Here is a 25,277-nt window from a genome sequence, read left to right as displayed (position 1 = left end):
TCACGTGAGAGAAGACTCCTCCGACGTGGAACGTGTGCAGGTGACCCAGCAAACGGCCTGGAGCCCTCTGCGGCAAACCCTGCGTTTGCTGAGCGCCTCGTCCGGGCGCCACGCAAAGCTCCCACGCCACTCTGGCCTCAATGCTCCCGGTCCAGGGAGCAGGCACTGCCATCACCTCCAGGGCACAGTGGCGAAAGCTCAGGTACTAAGAGGTCAATTGGCCGGCTGCTGTGGCTCAGTGGCTGAGCGTCGGCCTGTGCACCAAGAGGTCACGGGGTTGGATTCCCAGTCAGGGCATGTGTCCAGGTTGTGGGCCTGATCCCCGGGCGGGGGGCATGCAGGAGGCAGCCAATCGATGTTCTCAATGTTTCTATCTCTTTCTCCCTCTCCCTTCTTCTCTCTCTAAAATCAATCAATAAATAAAAGTTTTAAAAAAAAGGTTAATTACCTTGCCCAAGGTTATCTGGCTAGTGAGTCTAGCACTCCGAAGACCACACCTGACCACGCCTGCTGCTTCCCTGAACCTTCTGGAAATTACCAGCCCTGTGGTCACACATCCCAGGAAAAGAGGCCACGGCTCTGAAGACGCACAGCTGCTGGACTCACCTGAGTGATGGCTTCCACCACGGGCTCCGGCAAGGGCCCGCTGTTGCCGATGCAGGTCATGCAGCCGTAGCCCACCACGTCGAACCTGGAAGCCGGGAGCACAGAATTCTCAGCGAGCCCCTCGCCGGAACAGTCCCCGAGATTAAAGGGATGGCAGCTCATGGAGTAAGTGTAGTGCTGCTGCTCCTATCCAGCTTCCATTCCTGGGAGCATCCCTTCCAGATCATTCCATTAGACTTCTTCTTGAGTTAATTATAAAAAGAAGTCTAATGGAATGATCTAAAATTTTTAAAAGTTGAAATAAAACATTCCATGTATTGTCTCTAGTCACTACTTTTTTTTTAATCCTCACCCTAAGACATTTTTGCATTCACTTTCAGATAGAGCAAGAGGGAGAGAGAGAGAGAAACATTGATGTGAGAGAGAGACATCGAGTGGCTGCCACCCACACGACCCCAACCGGGGCCAGGGACAAACTGCAACTGAGGTACATGCCCTTAGTGGGAACCGAACCCGGGACTCTCTGGTCAGCGGGCCAATGCTCTAACTGCTGAGCCAAACCAGCCAGGGCTCTAGTCACTACTTTTATTGTATAATCCCAAAGATTTCTAACTTTTAGGAGGCACATGAATAAAATCTCTGTTATCCGAGTTAGGAATAATGGGGAAGTTGGAGAAACTGAACCTGGCAACAAATAACTAATTTACTTGAAGGAACAGGAACATTTTTAGACGGTAAATGACGCTTTTCTTTCCGAAGGGCAGGTTCTCAGTTGCAGAGCCCAGGCTGGCCCGTGGCAGAGAGGGTTCCGCACAGGCCGGACCCCGCCCTGCCCTGCCCGTCACACAGCTCCTGTAAGGAGCGGCCAGCGCCACTGTCCACAGGAGGGCCCTGCTCTGCTGGGATGTAAGTGTTCGAGTCCCCTCACCATCTGACAAAGACTACACAATAAATGACAGACTTACATCTGTTACAAATGACAAAGCAAGATACATGTGGAAGAGGGTACCACACAGGCAATGGCAAGAGGAAACTCTCCCTCACCCCAGCTGAGACAGGTAGGGCATGACTCCGCTTTCTCTCAGGTAGTAGGTGACCACGCCACTCCCAGGAGACAGGCTGGTTTTGATGTAAGGCTTCACGCTGAGGCCGGCGTCCACAGCTTTCTTGGCTAACAAGCCTGTGACACGGGGAGCACAGACACGGTGTGGGTGGACCTACCTGGGCACCAGGGACTCTTCCGCGGCATCCCTGCCCCCGCCTGACAGAGCTCCATTCACGTGGGCACTTCCTGCTACCTCTGCTGCCTACCGGAACCCAGTCCCCTGGCCCAAAGCCACTCACCTGTACGCGGTCAACTCAAATCAGCCGTAAGAATGAGAAAATGTGTGTGTGTGTGTTTTAAGAGATAAACTTAAAACTATTTAGGAAAATATTAAAGAATGAATTTTTAATTTGGGGAGAAAAAGTAATCTTTCCAATTACATTTTATTAGATGAAAATTCTAATTGGCAGGGCCCTCTGAATCGTGTACTGGCCGGTGAGGAATAGTCAGTCTAGATGTTACAATCTAGTCCTCTGATATATATATATTTTAATGTTTTTATTAATTTTTAGAAAGAAAGGGAGAAGGAGATAGAAACACCAATGAGAGAAACACTGATTGGCTGCCTCCTGCATGCCCTCCACTGGGGATCGAACCAGAGACCTCAGGGTGTACAGGTTGACGCTGAACCACTGAGCCATATGGGCCGGGCCACAGATATTTCTTAAAGTGAAAGATCAAGAGCTCCTGGGCCACTGGACTCTCAGCAGACAGACAAGCGCAGGGCCCTGGGTGCTGTCTTAGGACGCATCACAGAAGCAAGAAGGAAGGAAAGAGGAGTGGGGGGATGAAGAGACAGGAAGCTGGTGACCTGTCCTAAGGAAGCTGGGTTGTGCCAGACAAAAACAGCTGAGCTGGCAACAGCGGGCTGCTCAGGCAGAGGCCGTCCCTACGCACGCCCACCTCCCGAGGAAAGGGGGTTGTAACTGAGATCGATGCGCACAAGGGGCGCGACAACTCAGTGCAGGGGACGCTCAACGTGGAAACCAGAGACTTACAGTGACGGGCTCTGCGAGTCGTATTAACGACTTCCCCAGAATCGCATGAGAGCTGGTGAGTTTCATCCACCAGCGCCTGTGCCCTAACGAGGTGCCCTCGACAATACACCGAAGACAGATGCACTGCACAGAACAAGGCCTGTCGGGGGTGGTTCTGAGAACAGCCTGTGAGGGGAGAGCAGCTTATTTCTTCTGAAGTCTGATACAAGGTTCTGTGCTTTACCAGACACTCACCTTGTTTTGCTTTCTTCCACTTACTTTCTGTGTTAATCTAAAGACTATATGCACTACGCATTCTACTTCAAACACTTTGCTTTGGACACTATTTACTGTGTAAGCATTTCTGGGCCAATAACTTCCTACATCTGGAAAAGACAAGGCTCAGGGACCCACATGTGGAACTTGGTTAAGCCCCCCCTTCACGTCTCAGGAGGTTTTACCCACACGTCCCCGCGGCCGCGAGGAGGGTTTCGGATGCACGTACCTGCTCCTAACATCACAGACGGATTGCTGGTGTTTGTGCAGCTGGTGATGGCGGCGATCACCACGGAGCCATGAGCGAGGGCGAATTCGCTGTCATTATAGATGAACGTCTTCTGGTCGTTATGATGGTCCGGAGCAACCTGGAACCCTTTAAACCCTTGCTGTAGAAAACAAAATTTTTTATACATACACACATATATTTGTTCAAAAGTTCTCACTTTAAAAGAAGAAATACTCTGGGAATTATAATTTTAAAGGGCAATACTTAACAAAACACAAATATCTTGGCCAATAAACTCTGAAATGCCACAGAAAAATTCAAGTTTCCTTTAGATTTTTAAAATCTTTGCAAACAGCAGTCATAATTCTGAATCTTATTGCGCGTTGACATGAACAATTCCTTCCTTCCTACTCAAACAATAGAAATGCAAAAATTACAAATTTAGTTCAAATTTGGTCTAAGTAGAACTCAATGATGTTACTACAGAGTTTAATGAACATGGACCGAGGTCACTGACTCTAAGCCGATGGAAATTTAGAAAAGGTGCTGTTGTGGTCAGATTCAACTAATCCAGTGCCCTAAAGGTGCTGATGAAGCAGAGGCTTCTCTGCTCGGAGACCTGAGGCCATTCTGCGCGGGAGCTATCGATCAGGGCGAGGCACCGATCAGGGCGAGCTGATTGGTCAGGACAAGCTATCGATCAGATGAGCTGATCGGTCAGGGCGAGCTGGTCGGCAGGCCGGCCAACGGGAAGAGACACGCGGGTGGGGAGTTGAGCGGACAGAAGCACGAGGGCCAGGAGAGGCTGGGCAAGCAGAGTGAACAACGTGTGAGTCGTGTGGAAAGCGGACAAGCTTTTAAAAGGTGGAGTGATTACATTTCCAGACGGTGGAGTATTCTTAGGAAGCTTTTTGGTTCCTGGATAATAGGGGCAGGGGCACTGAGCACTTTAGGATGGAGGAGAAATGCCCTCATGGCCAGGCTTCAGGAAGAGTTAGCACGGAGTGGGGTAAAAAGAAGTCTGGGCACGAAGGAGCAGAGCAGGGCCGGCCGGGGCTGGGGAGGACCTCCACCTGTCTCCTGGGCACTAAGAAGCAGAGCGGGGCGGCCAGGGCTGGGGAGGACCTCCACCTGTCTCCTGGGCACTAAGAAGCAGAGCAGGGCCGGCCAGGGCTGGGGAGGACCTCCACCTGTCTCCTGGGCACTAAGAAGCAGAGCGGGGCGGCCAGGGCTGGGGAGGGCCTCCACCTGTCTCCTGGGCACTAAGAAGCAGAGCGGGGCCGGCCAGGGCTGGGGAGGACCTCCACCTGTCTCCTGGGCACTAAAAGCAGAGCGGGGCGGCCAGGGCTGGGGAGGACCTCCACCCGTCTCCTGGGCACTAAGAAGCAGAGCGGGGCGGCCAGGGCTGGGGAGGACCTCCACCTGTCTCCTGGGCACTAAAAGCAGAGCGGGGCGGCCAGGGCTGGGGAGGACCTCCACCTGTCTCCTGGGCACTAAAAGCAGAGCGGGGCGGCCAGGGCTGGGGAGGACCTCCACCTGTCTCCTGGGCACTAAGAAGCAGAGCGGGGCGGCCAGGGCTGGGGAGGATCTCCACCTGTCTCCTGGGCACTAAAAGCAGAGCGGGGCGGCCAGGGCTGGGGAGGACCTCCACCTGTCTCCTGAGCACTAAAAGCAGAGCGGGGCGGCCAGGGCTGAGGACGACCTCCACCTGTCTCCTGGGCACTAAGAAGCAGAGCAGGGGCCGGCCAGGGCTGGGGAGGATCTCCACCTGTCTCCTGGGCACTAAGAAGCAGAGCGGGGCGGCCAGGGCTGGGGAGGACCTCCACCTGTCTCCTGGGCACTAAGAAGCAGAGCGGGGCGGCCAGGGCTGGGGAGGATCTCCACCTGTCTCCTGGGCACTAAGAAGCAGAGCAGGGCCGGCCAGGGCTGGGGAGGACCTCCACCTGTCTCCTGAGCACTAAGAAGCAGAGCGGGGCGGCCAGGGCTGGGGAGGACCTCCACCTGTCTCCTGGGCACTAAGAAGCAGAGCGGGGCGGCCAGGGCTGGGGAGGACCTCCACCTGTCTCCTGGGCACTAAGAAGCAGAGCAGGGCCGGCCAGGGCTGGGGAGGACCTCCACCTGTCTCCTGGGCACTAAGAAGCAGAGCGGGGCGGCCAGGGCTGAGGACGACCTCCACCTGTCTCCTGGGCACTTACCTTGGCTCCAAGGCAGTTTTCGAAGTCCTTTTTCATGTCTGACACGGCGACTTTGTCCTGAGGCCTTTTGGGTCCACTGCAGCAAGGCACTACTGTTTTCAAATCTAATTCCACCACCTGTGCCCCCGAAGGAAAAGTGGAACTGACATTAACCCACAAAGAAAAATCATAAGCCATGCCAGAGGGCTTAAAACACCACAACAATAAAAACTCAACACCATGTTCAAAACCCTGGAGGTCAACGTTCATTTTTTTTTTTTTTATTCTCACCCAAGGACATTTTTTCATTTAACTGCAACTGAGGTACATGCCCTTAGCGGGAACCGAACCCGGGTCTCTCGGGACCACAGGCCGACTCTCTAACCGCTGAGCCAAACCGGCCAGGGCTCAACGTTCATTTTAACACTGAAGGGATGAGTTTCCAAAGTTGAAGATGGTCACCTAAAGAGCGGGGGTCGCAGGCGGCCCTGCCCCTCTCGGGAAGACCGGTGGGCACTGCAGCTCTGCCCAGGGACTTCCACTCGACCATCTGTGAAAAGCAGCTCCTACTTTTAAGTTAGTCTGGGATGGGCTTTTAGTGAAATGGTACATAACCCACTGTACTTTTTCTAAGATGATGTGGGAGGGATGCAGCCCTTAATCATCAATGCCAGGAAGTGGGCCTCAGTCCAACGGAGCACTTCCTTCCCTCGATATAACCTGAGCAAAATGAGGGCCCCACTGAAATGTGGACGTGGCTGGCAGCCCAGGAAATGAATGAAGGCTCTGTCCTCGGATACATCAGAAATAACCGACATGTTTTCACCTCCATTTCTTTGAAGAATTTAGTCCTTGAATAACTCTAGACCTTCTAGTGAAGTCCTTCTTCCAAGCTCTTCTACATAAGAGGAGTTAGTTGCACACAAAGGGGAGCACACCCCACCTTAAGGCCAGAAGAAATGGAAGAAGTCATATCGTTTGTTATGCTCACGGCTCCTTATCTTTTTAGTTTCTAGCCTCTGAATACGTTGTTCTCCTGCACTGACTTGGTAATGACGGATTTTCTGCAACTATACCTCCAAGAAAAAGCATGCAGGACGCGATCCCGCCTTCGGGAAGAGGAAACCCAAGCGGTGAAGGCGCTCTCGTACCTGGGCAAAATCCGGGTCCTGAGAGGAGTCACTGAAATCCCGAAACATTCCCACTGTCTGAAGATATTTCTTAATGTACTTCACCTTCTCCTCATCGCGACCTAGACGGGCGTTTGACAGGTAACAAGCAGCAGAGGTTAATGGGACCTGGTTACAAGAGCATAAGCTACTGCCCGGCCGGTGTGGCTCAGTCGTTGAGTGTCGACCCTGCACCAAGAGGTCACTGGTTCAATTCCAGGTCAGGACACACGCGCAGATTGTGGGCTCGATCCCCAGTGGGGGGCATGCAGGAGGCGGCCACTCGATGTTCTCTCTCATTGATGTTTCTATCTCTCTCCCTCTCCCTTCCTCTCTCTAAAATCAATAAAGAAGAAAGAAAAGAAAAAAGAGCATCAGCTACTGCCTCCACTGGCAATTAAACAAGTGGGCTGCATCGCACTCACACATCACTGCCCGCCCTGCAGCGCCCGCCCCGCAGCACCCCCCCAGCGCCCATCCCGCAGCACCTGTCGTGCAGCACCTGCCCCCCAGCACCCCCCCAGCGCCTGCCCCCCAGCACCCCCCCAGCGCCCGCCCCGCAGCACCTGTCATGCAGCGCCTGCTCTGCAGCGCGCAGGCTGACAGTCCAGTGGCCCTGCACCCCTTAGGGGCCTTACTGGCCCGCTGTTCCTGAGGAAGAGGCTGTGCCAGTCCACCCTTACCTGGAAGTACCCCCCTTCCCTTTACTGCCCCCCTCGTTTAGGAGGATCCAAGCCTCTGCCTTCAACCGGCCCGACTCTCAGCATTACACATTATTATTGTTACCACAAATCACCAGCAAGGAGCACTTCCGGTGTGCCCAGCGCGGTGTGCCAAACGTTTGGAATGCATTATCTCAATCTCTAATCCTTCATCACGACCTCACGAGACAACTACTGTCATTATTCTCCACTCCCCACAGTTGAATGGTGGCTGAAGACAATGAAGTAAGTTTTCCATGGAATACAGCCAGCAAATGACAGAACCAGGATTCAAACCCGAGTTTGACTCCGAAGTCCTGTCTGAACTGATAATGCTGCATCAGCAGGAACCTGACACGAGCACCCCACATCTGATCACCAGAGCCGGCTGCAGAAGGCTCAGGAAGCATGCCCGGTGGGCTGCAGCCCTTCCCCCTCCCCTCCCCTCCCCTCTTTGGTTGATTCCCTGTTCTCTAATTTCTATATCCTTTTCCCTTCAAATCCTTTGGAGATCAAGAGGAATATCAATTAATTAATTTCGATGTGTCTGTATTAAAATATTTTTTTTCTTTATTGATTTTAGAGAGAGAAGGGAGAGGAAGAGAGAAATGGAAACACTGATGAGAGAGAACATCGACTGGCCGCCTCCTGCATGCCCCCCACTGGGGATCGGGCCCACAACCTGGGCATGTGCCCTGACCAGGAATTGAACCAGCAACCTCCTGGGTCACATGGGTCAACGCTCAACCCCTGAGCCACACTGGCCAGGCTCGATGTGGTTGTATTTAATAACAACTTTTTAAAAATAAGCTTTCTTGACAATCTTAACTGTCACACGAGGCTGCTCCTCAGGAAGTCAGGGAGAAGGCCCGAGTCTCCGGAGTGTGTGATTCTCAGGGGGCTTATGTGGGGACGTACACCAGCTCTCACCGCGAGTGCCCACTACTTGTTTCCAAAGACATCCCGGCCACTGCAGGAACACGAGATGTGGCCGGGAAGGCGGGCGTCTGTTCCTTTCTCCCTAATAACTATTTGTGATTTTAAGAAACTTATGGGAAATAAAAGGTCTCCTCCACCTCTGACACAGAGTGAGGCATCAAAAATAAAACTGTTTCCTGTTACCTTCTTGCTCCATATGACACGGTGGCTCCCTAAAACATTCGGAATGAAGTCCCAACTGATCACTGTGGCCCGCAAGCCCGCGAGGATCTGGCCCCAGCCCACTCACCTCCCATGGCCTCATCCCTGGACTCTAGTGACATGGGCTCTGCTGTCCCTGAGCACGGAGCCTGTCTCTGTCTTGGGCTTTGCACATGAGGCTTCCTCGGCCTGGCAAACACCTCCTCCACCCCCTTCCCATGGCGTCCCCCACTTCCCGCCCACACGTGTTCAAGTTTCACTTCCACGAGCCCTTCACTGAGGTGTATAAAACAGCACCCCCAGACTAGTCAACCGCCCCCACGATTTCTTCTTCATTATCTTATAAATATAACGCCACATAAATAGTTACATAGTTATTTGTTAACTTGGTCACTGTGTGTCTCCCTCATTGGAATGTAACCTCCACGAAGGCAGAGAATTTATCTAGTTCACTACTGTATGTCTGGGACTTAACTCAGATATGAATAAGAAATGACTAAATGAATACTTAATATTTAATATTTTTAAAATAAACTGGAGAAATTAAAAAACAAAAAAACAAAAAACCTTCTCAAAGCTAAAGTCAAATTTCTTTTACTTTTTGGTTAATCTTCACCCAAAGATATTTTGCCATTGAGTGTTAAATAGACTGGAAGGGAGGGTGAGGGAAAGAGAGAGAAACGTTGACGTGTGAGAGACATACACCGACTGGCTGCCTCTCGCATAACCCTAGTCCTGGTCGAACCTGCACCCCAGGTACGTGCCGTTGACCAGGAATCGAAACTAAGACCTTTCGGTCTGCAGGTCGACACTCTAACTGCTGAGCCAAACCAGCCAAGGGCAAAGTCAAATTTCTAAACAAATAAACAGTTACAGAACCACTGACGTTCTGAAATGGCCTCGGACGCAGTCCTCCCTCTCCCTGTTGGACGCCGTGAGAGGGATGTCACCGAGGGCCGTGCCTGGGAGCAGCCAGGCGGCCCCAAGTTTGGGGACTAGCTCCAGTAGTCATTAGCTTGGCTATTTACCCCACCTCTCTAATCCTTAGTTTTCTCTCCTATTCGTAAATCAATCAATCAATCTACCTAATCGATCTGTAAAGAGGATGAGGGCAAATGCCTCCCAAAAGCCTGGCACTCGGCAGTCATCGGCATCGCTAAGATCGCTTGTTGCACGTCAAATAAACCGCAGCAGGAAGCAGCGCAACCAGGCAGGCTTCCAGAGCACCTGGGCTCTTCCCACTGGCCGGACCAGGTCTACCTCGTGTCTCCCGAAGTCCCACAATCACTCCGACTCCACAGAGGAGGAAGACATGGGGCCTGGCCCGGTGCACCCGAGGGCCAGAGGCAGAGGGCGGTGCTCCCAGCCTCAGGCTCCACGCCACTGCGAAGGGCCCTGCCTCCCCTGGCATCTCGCTTACCCGTCTGCGCCAGGTACTTGATGCTAACTTCATCCACCGGGAAAAAGGCAGCAGTCGCTCCATACTCTGGACACATGTTGGCGATCGTGGCTCGGTCAGCAATGGACAACTGGGCGACTCCCGGCCCGAAGAACTCGACAAACTTGCCCACGACCCCGACCTGGCGGAGGTGCTGAGCGGCAGAACAGAAGGGTTTCCGAGTTGACAGACCACATCTGAGATGCTGAACTACCCCCTTATCACCACCTCGCTACTCTTACACACTGACCTCGTGAGCACACAGAAGTAGTAAGGCAGCACAACACAGTTTTTGATTACTTTAAAGATAAAACTTAAAAAATAACACCATCTAAATATAACATGGTATCCTGGACTGGATACTGAAACAGAAAAGGCACATTACTAAAAAAACTGGCCAAGTTTCTAGTTGACTTAATCGAGCTATTCATAACAACGTCAGCATCTTCGTTAACATAAATGTACTACATTCACGTAAGATAACATTGGGGAGCCGGGAGAATGGTGACGGGAACGTTCTGTATCCTCTTTACGTGAACTCCGCTGTACATCTAAAATTATGTCAAAACAGTTCTTCCCAAAAAAGGTAATGCCATAAACACAGATAACAATGTTAAGAATAGTTTTTAAAAATGAGAAACACTCTTTCTCTCTGATGAGATCATTGGAAATGCCTCGAAGTGCTAAAAATGAAATTCTTTGAACTCAAATAAATGATGATGTGTACTTGTTGAGTAAGTCAATGGCTGTTTTCAAGGGTATAATACACAAATTTCCTAAACACATGTACAAGCTAATGTAACCAAAGATCCAGACAGTCGGACTCCTGTGTCTCTGCCGAGCGAGCCGCGGGCCAAGGCTGGGGCTCGTGACGGACTCCCCACAGGAAACCATTTCCATGGACGGTGGGTGGGTGGCCACAGGGACAAGCTCTTTTGGTAACGTGAAATTTTGTGTACAACCTTTATATTGTTCCACAAATGAAGAACAAGGCAGACATCTACGACAAGCTAGTGTATTCAAATAAATCCAACTGCAAATTCTATAGAGATTAAATAAATCAAAGAGAGACTTTTCTGGGTCTTTACCAGTAGACTGTCCATCCCAAATACCCCAAGGCTCCAAGCTCTATGACTGGAAAAAATTATGTCTGTGATAATAAAAAAACTACTTTTCCAATAATCTTTCAAAATAAAAACTGCCTTCTTTTTGCCAAGTAAGCAAATCACATAAAAAAGACTGTTCCCTAAAAGAGCTAAAGAAAAAGGGGAAAAACATATTTTCCAGTTTGCAGAAGCATACATTATAGTAATGTAACTTACAGTACAGAAAAGGGAATTAAAAAAGTCCAACATTATTCACAGAAAAAGTCTGTTATTTACACATAAAGAAGAACCATAGGAACAATGAAGTAAAAGTACTCAAATGCCTGGGAATGTTTCTTAGGAGCTCAGGATACTGGTTATTTCTAGGAACAAAGATGGCTTACACCATAAATATTACATTTTATTTCTTAAAAAATAGAGAGCGCGAGCTCCAAAGCAAATTTGGCAAAGTGTTTTCATCTGCTGTCTACGTGGTAGGCATATGAATTCTTCACTTCTGTGTATTTGAGTTATTACACAATTTCAAACAAATGTTAAAAGAAAAAGATCTATGCGGGCACAGAAGAGTGAAATGAACATAATCACCTAAGACTGAACCACAGAATTCCCCTTTCTCCCGTCTCATTTTAATGTCATCCACATACGGTTTGCTAACATTCCAGGGCTCATGGAACCAAGAGGGCTCCACATCTGTCACACATTTCCCGCTTGTCACTGTGACCATCTCCAAGACCACGGAAGAGGAAGCATATGTTACCTTGGTGATGGTCAGCACGATGTCAGTGGACGTTACCAGAGGGTGGGGGTTTCCGATCAGCCTGTAGCCAATCACCTGGGGAAGCACCATGCTGATGGGCTGACCCAGCATGACGGCTTCCGCCTCGATGCCCCCCACACCTGTGAGGATCGGCAGAGAAAACAGTGCTGTCATTATTCCTCACCACACCCGCGGCATAATTCAGTGTCATCAACAGGTAACAAACCCAGTTACAATGCCGTACTAGTACAGAGCCATGTTTCTAAAAGAAGCAATGATCTGTTCTCTATTTCCCTCCATAGAATTTTTAATGAGTTTTTCTCTAAGTGTGGTCCCCAAACACCTCATCAAAATCCCCTTGATTCCACCCAAGTGGACTGGGGTTCAGGAATCTCCATGTGTAACAGACACCCCAGGTGATTTGCATTTATTCTAAATGTCTCTAATCGCTGGTCCAGTTCTTTCTTCCAAAGGCAAGAGGCATTTTTCTGAGCACTGGAAATACAGCAGTAAAAACAGACAAAAATACCTCTCCGATTCCTGTAGTCATGCAAACTCATGCTACTGGGATGTAATGGTACCAACATCAATTACGGACATGCCGCAGGACAGCGTCTACGGGGGCACTCACCCCAGCCGAGAACGCCCAAACCGTCAATCATGGTGGTGTGCGAGTCCGTGCCCACGAGGCTGTCTGGGTAATAATATCCATCCTGATCAAATACCACTCTTGCCAAATACTCCAGGTTCACCTGGTGGATGATTCCTGAGCCAGGGGGGATAATTCGCATGTTGCGAAAAGCCTGGGAACCCCACTAGGATGGAAAAGCAGAGAAACGGTGAATGCTGGACACACACGCCTCAACTTGGCACCTTCGCACCCACAGACACGAAGAATCGCCCAATGGAGCTAACTCTGCCCATACCTTTAAAAACTCAAATCGTTCTCGATTTCTTTCAAATTCCAGGTCTTGATTCTTCTGTAAACTGTCTACCCTGTCAGAGAGAAAAACTAAATGTACACTTTTCAGGCTTACAATGTTATTTGTCAGATATATTGGTGATGAATAAACAAAATGGTAATGTTATCTGCAGGCCTGCTGGGGGGTATCATACATTCATTCACACAGGAAAGGAGAGGCAATTAACAAAAGTACGAAGAATTACTGTTTGATTAAAGTGATTCCTACAATCCTCTTAAACATGGTAGGTAGAAAAATATTGAGTGGGTTTAAGTTAAAACTAATTTAATCATAATGTGGGACCCCTAGGAACAGACTCAAGGCATTTACGAAGACAACAGCAGCTGAGGTATTTAAAGAACCCTTGTTTCTCTCCTCTCCTCTAGTCCACAACCCCGTCATGACACCTCTCTGGGCGGAGCATCTTCATGTTTCTGTTGGGAGATGGAGGAGCGAGGCCAGGAGGGACAGGCCTCTGTGGAATCCGGGGCTCCCGCCTCCCGAACGGAGGTCCCGGAGGACGACGGGGCCACCTGAGCACGTCTGTGAAGCCCAGGCAATAAACTGAGGCTGACTCAAAGCGTTCAGCCCACCGGAAATGACACAGGCAACGTAGGGCATCAAGAAGCTTTCCCAGGACTTTTATAATCAAACTGCATTGTTCTGAGTCAAGGCAGAATAAATCGTAGTCGCAACTTCACAGGTTGGTGCACAGAAGGTGCTCGTAAACCGTGTGTCCCAGCCTGAGCTAACACGGGGAAGGGTGGTCACAGTCACAGCTAAGACCCGAGTCTGACTTCATTCCTGGTTAATGCTTACACTACTGGGAACCGGCCACTACTCTTCATGCTTTACATTCATGTTCTCATTCAGTCTCCATAATGACCCTTTGAGTTAGGTGCAACTAATATCCACAATTTTCAAAAGAGGAAACTGACAGCGAGGGTAAGAAGCTGCTCGGGAGCGCACAGCTGACAGGGTGGCACTGGACTGAAAGCCAGGCAGTCTGACTCGGTGATGCGCAGTCCCTCCGCCGCACGGCCCTCCTGCAGCTGCAGTGGCAGAAACAGTGGCTGGGTGGCTGTGACGTGGTCGGAGGAGTAACAAGCAGCACGGATGGCAGGAGAGAAAGAGCGAGGTTCTGTCCGAGGCGCTAAGTGCTTTACACACAGGAACTCAGTCACCACACCACCCTGACATGGGCACGACGAGCACCCCAACCTGCAGGAGGACGCCGAGGCCCAGAACGTTTAGGTCATTCGTCCAAGGTCAGATGCATGTGAATCACAGCTGAGCGCAGGTCTGACAGTCCTGGGGCCTCTACGTGAACCACTGTACCCCTCACCTGCCCTTCACTTCCCTCATTAACGATCCAGAGCCCACCGGTGCCCACGGTGCTCAGGGAACTCATGGTGCAAACACAGCGTGTGCAGTGGCCCCTGGGCCTGAGCCTGGGGACAGACCCGGGACTCAGCGGGCAATCACAGGCGTGCGACTACCACTGTCACAACTCGGGAAGTCCACGGTGCCCTGAGAGCACTCACAGAGGGACACACATTCAGACTGGGCTCAGAAATGCCTTCCAAGAGAAATGAGTCCATGTACACTGAAGGGGGAGGGGGAGTCAACCTGATGCAGATGGGTAGGCACTTTTTGGGAAGAAAAGAACTGGAGGTACTTAGTATTTCCTCTACAAAAACACATCCCGTTACTATGCTGATTGCCCCCTCTTTTCCTCTTGAGGTGAATATCCCCCAAGGACAGTGTTGGTGGCTGTGATGGAATTAATCCGAGACGGCCTCGGCTCAGGGGTCCACCAACTAGAGCCTGGAGGCCAAGCGCAGCTCAACACCTGCTTGTCTGGCCCTGAAGCGAAGAATTGTGTCTACCTTTCTAAGGGTGCAAAACACACGAGAGCAAAGACGGTATGTGGCCAGCAACGCCTGAAATACTGACTCTTTCCAGAAAACGTCTGCTGATTCCTGACACAGAGAATGAATGTCTGGGAGGGTGTGTGTGTGAGAGAAAAGCGAAGCAACAGAGACAGGAGAGACCCTGCAGAGTGGAACAAGGCAGGACAGCACTGCTGACCCCAGATCCGCAGACCCTCGGCTGGCGCAGCCATCCCTCAAGGTCTCAGCTCCTCACCAGCACACCAAGGGCTCCATCGTCCGAGTCCCACCTGTCTCCATTCCCAGTGTACCTGGGCGGCTGCGAAGGGGACACCTCGGGCCCCACCCACTCGGCGGGCAAACCCTCATGCTTGGCCTTCTTTCCTAGACCTTGTCCTCACCCCTGTCTGTCCTTATCTAATGACCTCCTGTCCCACCACTTAGCAGTGATAGCTCCTCACTGGCTTCTGTCCATCTCTCCAACCTATCTTTTGTAATGTGCCAGAAGCAGTTTCCTGAAATATAGACCATGATCCATCTTGACTCTGCCAATGGCTTCTCATTTTCTAAATAAGGTACAAATCTCTTGCTTTATAAAAGTCCTTCAGTGAGTCTTCAGCCTTCCTTAAGCCTCTCCTAGCCTCTAGGCCAGCGGTTCAACCTGTGGGTCGTGACCCCTTTGGGGGTCAAACAACCCTTCCACAGGGGTCGCCTAAGACATAACAGTAGCAAAATTAGTTATGAAGTAGCAACAAAAATAACTGTATGGTTGGGGGTCCCCACACCATGAGGAGCTGTGTTACAGGGTCGCGGCATCAGGAAGGTTGAGAACCACTGCGCTAGGCCAAGCCTCCAGCATTACACACCCCGCGTGCCCACGCCCCAGCCCCTTTCCCCGGGCCTTCCTACCCCCCCCAGCCCCCCCCCCTTTCAGAGCAGGACCTTTCCTGGCTCTTCTCTGTGACAAACATCCGTCAGGACCAGATCAAGTGACTGCCAGCCCCGCCGCCTGGTCACCACCTTAGTAACTGCATTAAAGGTGCTTACCAATCTCTCTTCGATGCTAACCTGTTTCTTGAACAAACACTGGTTGGTGCACAGCAGGTCTGTTAACGGGTCTGACGTTTCTGGAAAAGCCCCTTGGAAGGAACATCACCCCCTGAGACCCGCAGCCCTGCCTCCGCGCCCCGCCACGCCCGCCCTCGCCCTGAGCTCGCTCCCAGGCGCCACCTGCCCTCTCGCCTGCGCTCCAGGGGGTTCGGCTTCTCACAGCAGAAGCAGGGACATGGGCGGAAGGGAACGTGTACCCAGAGAATGCTGGGAACGTCAATTTGATATGAACAACACATTTACAGGACAAGGAGAGTCAGAAATGCTTAGGCCATTTTATGATCTATTAACTCCAGTAAAAACCCTGTTGACTCATGAAAACAAAATGTCGATTGTGCTCACCTTGGCTCAATTAACTTAGTTCTAGTTAGTGACCTGAATAAACAGACCTAGAACTCAGATTTCTGCACCACTCCCAATGTCCTCAAACCAGTGAGGCCTCCGATTGTGGGGTCTCACTCACTGCGGAGGACACTTGTCAGTGTCAGCATCTGAATTCAGATGTGGATGGCTTCGAAGTTTCTGAGCATGACAGCTAACGGTACTCTAGAAAGTCACTGACAGTTCTTACAAAGGAGACAGTTTTCACACTCATGAAATCTAGTCGAAAATTGTTATGATATTCTTGTTGGGAGTAAAAAAAAAAATTCCTAAGATAACTTTGTAAAACATTACAGTAGTGTGTTAGATCCTTAATTCCTAAAGATGGTGTGAGGTGAATTAATACTATTCAAACCAAGCAAAGAGCTCAGAAACGTTTAACTGAAAAAACTGACCACCCGACCACCTCTTACCCCTTTTCTGCTTCACTTCTGGAAACAGCTGGACATAAGCCCAGAGCACACAGTTCCACAAAGGTTGAGACATATCACATTCAATTCCTTACAAACATGAGGAAAGAGATTGCAAAACCAAACTCAAGAACTAAAACAACACACCACCAATGAAAACACCCCTAACAGAAATGTCTGTTTAATTACAAAATCAAAACAAAAATTAAAAAAAGATTTGGGTATCAATTCAGAATCAAAGTTCATCCCTGGACTTTGCTGTTTTCAGAATAATGTTTTCTGTACTACAGTGTAAATGAAAAAAAGGTCCATATAAAAGTAAAACCACAGTTGATGGATGTCAACATTTAAAGGGTAAAAAAAATCACATGCAACTTGGTGATAACCAAAAATAATTAACTGCTTAAGTCAGGAGCTCCGTGAATTGTGAGTCTAAAGACTTTCGACATTAAAACAATTACAATTCTGCCTCCACCAGGCCAGCAAAACGGGGTCAATCCATCCATGGCAATGAGTTTCCAAGAAAGATCTACTTGGCCATGATTTTGTGAGGCTGCTTTTTATAACTTCTCAAGTGGGACTTTAGGCAACATCACTAATTTCAAATAGGATTAACATTTTGTGTATATATTTTTAACTCTTCCTTTGAAATCAAAACATTAAATTAAGCTCATGTGATTTAAGTGAAAAAAAAAAAAAAAAAGCCATGCTGCTTAAGGATGGTTTAGAGTCCAAAGGAATGAGCGAGCTGGCAAGTGTCCAGTCTGTCTGTTCCAAGAAGCGCCAGTTAAGGACACAGCAGATCTCTTCATCTAGAATCTATCTGGTCTGGACACTGGCAACATGAATTTGAGAATGACCAGTTTCTACATTTCTCTTGAGGCTGAATGAAACCAGCTTAAATCCCCAAAGCAGCAAATAATGATTTCCTTTTCCCCTTTGAATGACTTATTCCATACTCTTAAATGATGCTTTATTATAAAACATTAACTTCTTATTATAAAAATAAAGAACGATTACAATCCCAGAAATAATGGCAGTATACCACCACACCTTCTAATCTTTTAATCCCTGTGTAACTTTTCATCTCGCTGAGATCACTCGATATGTGTGATTTACACCTGGCTCATTGAGCTCCCTGACCTAAGTATTATGTAGCACATCATAAATATAACTATAAACGTTACCTAATGATGCACTTTGAGGATGTACTATAATTTAATAAATCATTCTTTTATCGTACATTTTGGATTCTTCTAGATTTTCATGATCATAAACAGTACTTTAATGAACACTGTTCAGTCATTAAGCTTTTTTCTGTATCTGTACCAGGTAAGCTTGGAAGTGGAAATTCCAGGACAAAGGTTACTGGTTTCGAATGGTCTCGATACATGTGGCTTTCATCATTTAAGTTACAGTGCTATCAGCAGTGTTTAAGTGTCTCCTTCATAGCACCTTTATAATTAATGTTTATTTCCTAATCTTAACTATATTGATAAGAGAAAATGGATCTCAAAAATTAAACTTACTTTTTTATGACTTGTAAGGTTGAAAAGGCTTTATATACTGCTTACCGCTGACATTTTCTTTTACTGTAAATGTCAACTCTCCTTTGCCCGTGTGTCCACAGGGTTTCACTATTTTTAAATACATACTCTTTTTTGGGAAGGGGTTGTAGATATATTTAAAAAATTTTTTTAAATTTGGGGGATGACATTGCTTAATAAAATTATATAGGTTTCCAGTGTACAATTCTGTGCTACATCTTCTGTGTGGCATTGTGTGCCCACCACCCAAAGTCAAATCTCCTTCCTCCACCATGCTCTCGACCCCTCTACCCTTCACTGCCCTCCACCCCGCTTCCACTGGTAACCACCATACTGTTGTCTTTGTCCATGAGTTTTTGTTTGTTCATCAGTTGCTTTCAGTTTTATGTCTTACATATATGAGTAAAATCCTATGGTTCTTGACTTTTTCTACCTGATTTATTTCATTCAGCATATTTTCAGGATCCATCCATGTCATAACATATGGCTGTATTTCATCTTTTCTTATGACTGGGTAGTATTCCACTGAATACATGTACCACATCATCTTTATCCAATCCTCTATCAGAGAGCACTTTAGTTGTTTCTATGTCTTGGCCACTGTGAACAGTGCTGCAATGAACACAGGGGTGCATATCTTTATGAATAAATGTTTTGAAATTTTGAGGTAGATACTCAGAAGAGGGACTGCTTGGACATATGGTAAGTCTATTCGTAATTTTTTCAGGAACCTCCGTACTGTTTTCCATAGTGGCTGTACCAATTTACATTCCCACCAGCAGTGAATGAGGGTTCCTTTTTCTCCACAACCTCTCCAACACTTGTTATTTATGGTCTTGTTGATAATAGTTATTCTAGTAAGTGTGAGGCAGTATCTTAGTGTAGTTTTGATTTGCATTTCCCCAATTGCTAGTGAAATTGAGCATCTTTTCATCTATCTGTTGGCCATTTGTATGTCTTCTTGGGTGAACTGTCTGTTAAGGTCCTCTGCCCATTTTTTTTAATCCTCATCCAAAGACATCCTTTCATTTTTTTGTTCAGATAGAGCGGGAAGGAGAGAGAGAGGAAGAGAGAGAGAGAAACATCGATGTGAAAGAGACACATCAAGAGTGGCTGCCACCCGCACGACCCAACCAGGGCCAGGGACAAACAGCCACCGAGGCACGTGCCCCCAGCGGGAACCAAACCCAGGTCTCTCTGGATCGCAGGCCGACACTCTAACTGCTGAGCCAAACCGGCCAAGGCCTCTGCCCATTTTTTAATTAAACTGTTTGAATTTGAGTTATATGAGTTCTTTATATATTTTGGATATTAACCCCTGATCGGGGGGTGTTGTTCTTCCCTTTGACTGACTGCCTTTTGTCCTGTGGATGGTTTCTTTTATAACCTTTTCAGTTTGATATGGTCCCTTCATTTAATTTTGCTTTTACTTCCCTTGCTTTTTCAGGTCAAATTAATAAAATCCTAAGACAAAGGTCCAAAAGTTTGGTAGGTATGTTTTCTTCTATGTATTTTACTGTTTCGGATCTTATATTTAGGTCTTTATCTAGTTTGAGTTTATATTTGTGTATGGTGACAGATAATCTAGATTCATTGTTTTGCATGTGGCTTTCCAATTTTCCCAGCACCATTTATTGAAGAGGCTTTGTTTCCTCTTGTGTTTTTGGCTCCTTTGTCAAAAATTATTTGGCCATATGTATGTGGGTTATTTCTGGGTCCTCAATTCTGCTCCATGGCCGGTGTGTGTTTTTCTGCAAATACCATACTGTTTTGATTATTGTTTTGTCGTATAATCTGAAGTCAGGGAGTGTGATACCTGGGCTTTGTTCTTTTCTCTCAGGATTACTTTGGGTGTTCAGAATTCTTTGTGGTTCATCTGCTGTTTTGTTCTCTTTTCAAAATGCCATTAGGGTTTTGATGGGGATTGGATTAAATATGTATATTGCTTTGGGTAACATGGCTATTTTTATCCATGATTCTTCCTATGCACGAACACAAAATATCTTTCCATTTCTTTGTCTTCAATTTCTTTCCATAATGTTTTGTAGTTCCAGTCTATATAAGGTTCTTCACATCCTTTGTTAATTCCTAGGTATTTTATCATTTTTATTGCAATTGCTAAAGGAATATTTTTTTCATTTCTTTTTATAAGATTTTATTGTCAGTACATAGGAATGGAATGAGTCATACATTCACTTTGTAGCCTGCAATTTGTATTTGTTTATTGTATCTAACAGGTTTTCAGTAGAGTCTTTAGGGTTTTTATATAAAGAATCATGTCATCTGCAAAAAGTGATGATTATACTTTTCCATTCCCAGTAAGGATGCCTTTTATTTCTTTCTCTTGCCTGACTGCTCGGGCTAGGGCTTCCATCCTATGTTGAATAACAGAATTAAAAATGGGCATCCTGCCCTGGCCGGTTTGGCTCAGCGGTTAGAGTGTCGGCCTGCGGTCCGGAGAGACTGGGATTCGGTTCCCGCTAAGGGCATGTGCCTCGGTTGCGGTTTGTCCCCGGCTCTGGTTGGTCGTGTGGATGGCAGCCACTCGATGTGTCCCTTTCTCGTCGATGTTTCTCTCTCTCTCTCTGTTCCTCTCTCTCGCTCCCACTTTACCTGAACAAAAAATGGAAAAATGTCCTCGGGTGAGGATAAAAAAAAAACACAAAAAAATGGGCATCCTTCCTAATTTTAAAGGAAAAGCTTTCAGCCGTTCACTACCGAGTATACTAGCTAAGGGCCTGTTGCATATGGCTTTTATTAAGTTGAGGTACTTTCCTTCTATACCCATTTTATTGAGCATTTTAATCATAAACGGATGTTGTGTCTTGTCAGATGCTTTTTCTGCATCTATTGCTATGCTCATACTATTTTTAGCCTTCATTTTGTTTGTGTTGTATCACATGAATCAATTTGCTCTGTTGAACTATCACTGCGCCGCTGGAATGCACCCCACTTGATCATGGTGTATTATTCTTCAATGTATTGTTGTATTCGATTTGCTGGTATTTTGGTTGATTTTGCATCTGTATGCATCAGGAACATCTGTAGTTTTCCTTTTTTGTTATCCTTCCCTGGTTTTGGTATCAGAGTAGTGTTGGCCTCATAAAAATAAGTTAGGAAGTACTGCATCTTCTGTAATTTTTTTAGAAGAGTTTGAGATAATTAGGTATTACATTTTTTAAAAATGTTTTTATTGATTTTTTTGAAAGGAAGGGAGGAGGAGAAATAGAAACACAGATGTGAGAGTGCAACATTGATCAGCCATCTCTTGCACGCCCCCTGCTGGTGACTGAGACTAAAATCTGGTGCATGAGACGAAGCCCAATCAATAAAGCCACACTGGCCAGGGCTTAAATCTTTTTTTGAATGTTTGGTTAGAATTCACTAGTGAAGCTATCCAGCCCTGGACTTTTACTTTGTAGATTTTTGATGATTGTTTCAATTTTCTTACTGTTGATCAGTCTATTTAGATTTTCCAATTCTTTATGATTCAGTCCAGGAAGGTTATATATTTCTAAGAACTTTTCAATTTCTTCTAGGTTATTACATTTGGTAGCACATAGTCTTTCATATATTATTCTTGTATGGTCCTTTGTATTTCTGTGGTGTCTGCAGTAACTTCTTTTTCATTTCTGATTTTGTGTATTTGAATCTTTCTCTTTTTCCCTTAATGAGTCTAGTCAGAGGTTTGTCAATTTTATTGACTTTTTAAAAAACTAGCTCTTGGCCCTGGCCGGTTTGGCTCAGAGGTTAGAGCGTCGGCCTGCGGTCCAGAGAGGCCCGGGTTCGGTTCTCGCTAAGGGTACGTACCTCGGTTGCAGTTTGTCCCTGGCCTTGGTTGGGTCGTGCGGGAGGCAGCCAGTCGATGTGTCCCTTTCACATCAATGTTTATTTCTCTCTCTCTTCCTGTCTCTCCCTCCCACTCTATCTGAATAAAAAATGGAAAAATGTCTTCGGGTGAGGATAAAAAAAAAAACAACAAAAACTAGTTCTTGAATTAATTTTCCTATTGTCTTTTTCTTCTCTATTTCATTTAATTCTGCTATAATTTTTATTATTTCCTTCCTTCTGCTGACTTTGGGCTTTGTTTGTTCTTCTTTTTCTAATTCCTTAAAGTGAAATGTTAGGTTGTTTACTTGGAATTTTTCTTATTTCTTGATATAAATTTCCCTTATACTGCTTTTGCTGTATCCCAAAAGTTTTGATATGTCATACCATCATTCTCATCTGTCTGTGTCTTTTGATCTCTCCTTTTATCATTGACCCAGTCATTGTTTAGCAGTAGGTTGTTTAATTTCCACATATTTGTGTTTTTCTCTGTTTTCTTTTTGCAGTTGATTTCCAATTTAATGGATATTGATTGGAGACTATGCTTGGTATGATTTCAATCTTCTTAAATTTGTTGAGGCTTGTTTTGTGCCCCAACATATGGTCTCCCCTTGAGAATGTTCCCTGTGCAACAGAGAAGACTGTATAATGTGGTGTTCTGGGATGAAATGCTCTGATGAAATGCTCTAATGTGTCATGTAACACCAGTATTTCCTTATTGATTTTCTGTTTGGGTGATCTATACAGAGCTTTCAATGGGATACTTAAGTCCCCTACAATAATTGTGTTTTTCTCAGTTTCTCCCGTAAGTTCTGTAATTAGTAGCTTTAAATATTTTGGTGCTCCCTTATTGAGTTCATACTTATTGATAAGTGTTACATCTTCTTTATGTATTGTCCTCTTTATCATTATAAAATGTCTTACCTTTTTTTTTGGTCTTATCTTTTTTTTTTAATCCTTACCCAAGGATATTTTTCCATTTACCTTCAAACAGAGTGGGAGGGAGGAAGAGGGAGAAAGAGAGAGCAAGAAACATCAATGTGAGGGAGACACTGACTGGTCGCCTCCTGCGCAACCCTAACCAGGGCCGGGGACCGAACCGCAATTGAGGTACGTGCCGTTGGCCGGAATCGAACCTGTGACTTTGGTCTGCAGGCCGACGCTCTAACCGCTGAGCCAAATCGGCCAGGGCTAAATAACATATTTCTATGTCTTTATTTTCTGGAGATTTTTCATTTTCTTTGATGGAATGAAATGTGCCTTTTTATTTTATATTTTAATATTTTTATAGATTTTTTTTTTTTTTTTTAAGAGAGAGGGAGAGAGAGAGAGAAACATCGATGTGAGAAACATTGATTGGTTGCCTCCTGCACACCCCCTACTGGGGATCCAGCCCACAACCTGGGCATGTGCCCTGACCGGGAATTGAACTGGGACATCTCAGTCCATGGGAGGACGCTCAATCCACTGAGCTGCAGCTGCTGGGCTGTAATCTGCCTTTTTAGAGCGTTCAGCACTTTTCTCGTTAGCAGGTTGAGGGAAGAAAGAGGTCTTTCTCTTCTTTTCCAGGAGGTAGCACTGACACACACTCTCATTTTCCTTTGAACTGCTCAGGCTTCTCAGATCTCTGCAGGGTAGTGAAAAATGCATAGTATTCCCTGGGGAGGCAGGTGTCCCCTCTGTCACCAGTCACCTCGGTTTCGGGGCACTGACCCCAGAGGGTGAATGTGGTGGGCAAGGTGTTCCAAGCCGGTGAAATCCCAGCACTGCGTCCTGCAACTCAGGGCTGCTGGCAGCGCTGGGGTATCTGAGCTATCCCAGACGCCTCCTGCGGACTCGGCTGCTATGGGTCAGGGCAAGATGGCTGGGAGAGGCCAATTCGTGCAGTTATGGCTTTGTTCTCCTGCCACTACCAGCAGCTGCCGGCCCCCTATGCCAGACTTCTGTATTCCACGAGCCATCACGGGGCTCAGCCGCAGCGAGGCCTGCTGCTCCGAGAGGAATTTCTCTGAGTCTCCAGTTCTCGGGGCTGCAGATGCTGTGCTGTGTAACCCGACACTCACCGCTGCTTCTGCTGGGGCAGCTGCAAGGGGAAGGGGGTGAGGGAGGCAGCCAGCTCCCCGGCTTTGTTAATGCCTGGTAAGGGCACCTGCGTTGCCTCTGCCATTCCCAGATTCAGCCGTAGCATGCGCTGACCACTCAGGCAGGAATGCTGCTTCTCCCCCGTACCCCTGGACTGCAGTGTGCCCGCTGTACCTGACTCCTCTCCAGTCCCAAGTCCTCGAGTCCCTGTAGCGAGTGCCAGGCTGAGTCTGTGGCCCCTAGCGCTTTTCTTCCCCCTTTCCTCCTCCCGTTCACTCCGAGTCACCCATCAGACGCTTCACTGTGTGGATCTCTCAAACGTGTTTGTGTGTTAAGCAGGGGATCCTTCGTTGAATTATAGCTGTTCAACTTCCAACGTCAAGGGGAGACCAGGAGGACGTCTCACGCACTGTGCTGCTGACATCACCTGCCACACGCTATGTACTAAGAATACTGACCCTTGGTCAAATTTGTTGCAAATGTTTTTCAAGTTACTTCCTGTTAACTTTGAAGTCATTAAATTTATAGAAAATTTTTCCTTTTTTGTTTTATTCATTGCTTCAAAATTTAGAAAGGTCTTGCACATCCAGACATCTGAAATATATATTCTTGAATTTTCTTCTACATTTTACATGATTTAATTATTTTAATAGTAATGCTGTAATTCATATGAACTGCTCCCTCTACCAAATAATTAATTTTCCCAGCATTATATGCAGAATAATCATTTCCTTCCTCACTGATAATTGGTAAGAACTTAATCTAGTTATACTTCTAGGTTAAAATACCAGCCTCCTAGCAGGACCTGGCTGCCTTCCCTTATATAATCTTGCAGTGACTTCCATGAAATATGCATTGTGCTCCCCTCCAACTCTGGCTTTAGACCTGACTGTGGGACCTGCTCTGATTAATGTCCCCCTGACTGGAATTGATCCGATGTCCGTCCTGATCTAGGGCTCAGCAAGTTGTGGGTCCCTACTTGCCTCTTGAGCCTATGAAGACCCTCTTTCTCCTTCAGCCTGGGCCCCACAGAGACACGCAGGGTGGTGCAGCGCCCCCTGCAGGCGTGCAGGGCCGTGTCGGGACCCAGCCGGGCGGGATGAAGCAGGGCTGCCCCCCTGCACGCAGCATAGATCAGCTGGCCTCCCAACCAACGTGTGGACGCGGAAGAAATACGTTCTTACTGTCAGCTGCCACTGAGATTTTAGGGTTATTGGAAGAATTTGGGGAGGAGTAAATCAAAACCCAAACATCAGAAAGAAAACAAAGGCACAGGTGTTACAGAAACCCACTTGGAGAGGTGAAGACAGCCAGAAATAAATGACTTGAGATCAAAACAAGGAAATAAGGATCCAGTGGTTAAAAAGAAAGAGCAGAGCATCCTTGC

The 25,277-nt window shown here is 47.2% G+C and overlaps 1 protein-coding gene across 1 annotated transcript in view; it reads right to left on the bottom strand.

Annotated features, from left to right (window-relative positions):
* The window catches only part of ACO1 (aconitase 1), a 61,851-nt gene that overhangs the window by 13,554 nt on the left and 23,020 nt on the right, over positions 1-25,277 (bottom strand). Inside the window, exons 5-13 of the mRNA XM_036261137.1 lie at positions 12,605-12,674; positions 12,310-12,493; positions 11,679-11,818; positions 9,798-9,969; positions 6,519-6,619; positions 5,389-5,505; positions 3,194-3,353; positions 1,651-1,786; positions 607-691 (exon numbers count right to left, since the gene is read on the bottom strand). Coding sequence (XP_036117030.1) covers positions 607-691; positions 1,651-1,786; positions 3,194-3,353; positions 5,389-5,505; positions 6,519-6,619; positions 9,798-9,969; positions 11,679-11,818; positions 12,310-12,493; positions 12,605-12,674 — 1,165 coding nt within the window. The remainder of the gene's footprint in view (positions 1-606; positions 692-1,650; positions 1,787-3,193; positions 3,354-5,388; positions 5,506-6,518; positions 6,620-9,797; positions 9,970-11,678; positions 11,819-12,309; positions 12,494-12,604; positions 12,675-25,277) is intronic.

Source organism: Molossus molossus, unplaced genomic scaffold, assembly GCF_014108415.1.
Source record: "Molossus molossus isolate mMolMol1 unplaced genomic scaffold, mMolMol1.p scaffold_m16_p_14, whole genome shotgun sequence".
Lineage (NCBI taxonomy): Eukaryota > Metazoa > Chordata > Mammalia > Chiroptera > Molossidae > Molossus > Molossus molossus.
This window is presented reverse-complemented; position numbering and strand designations above follow the sequence as displayed.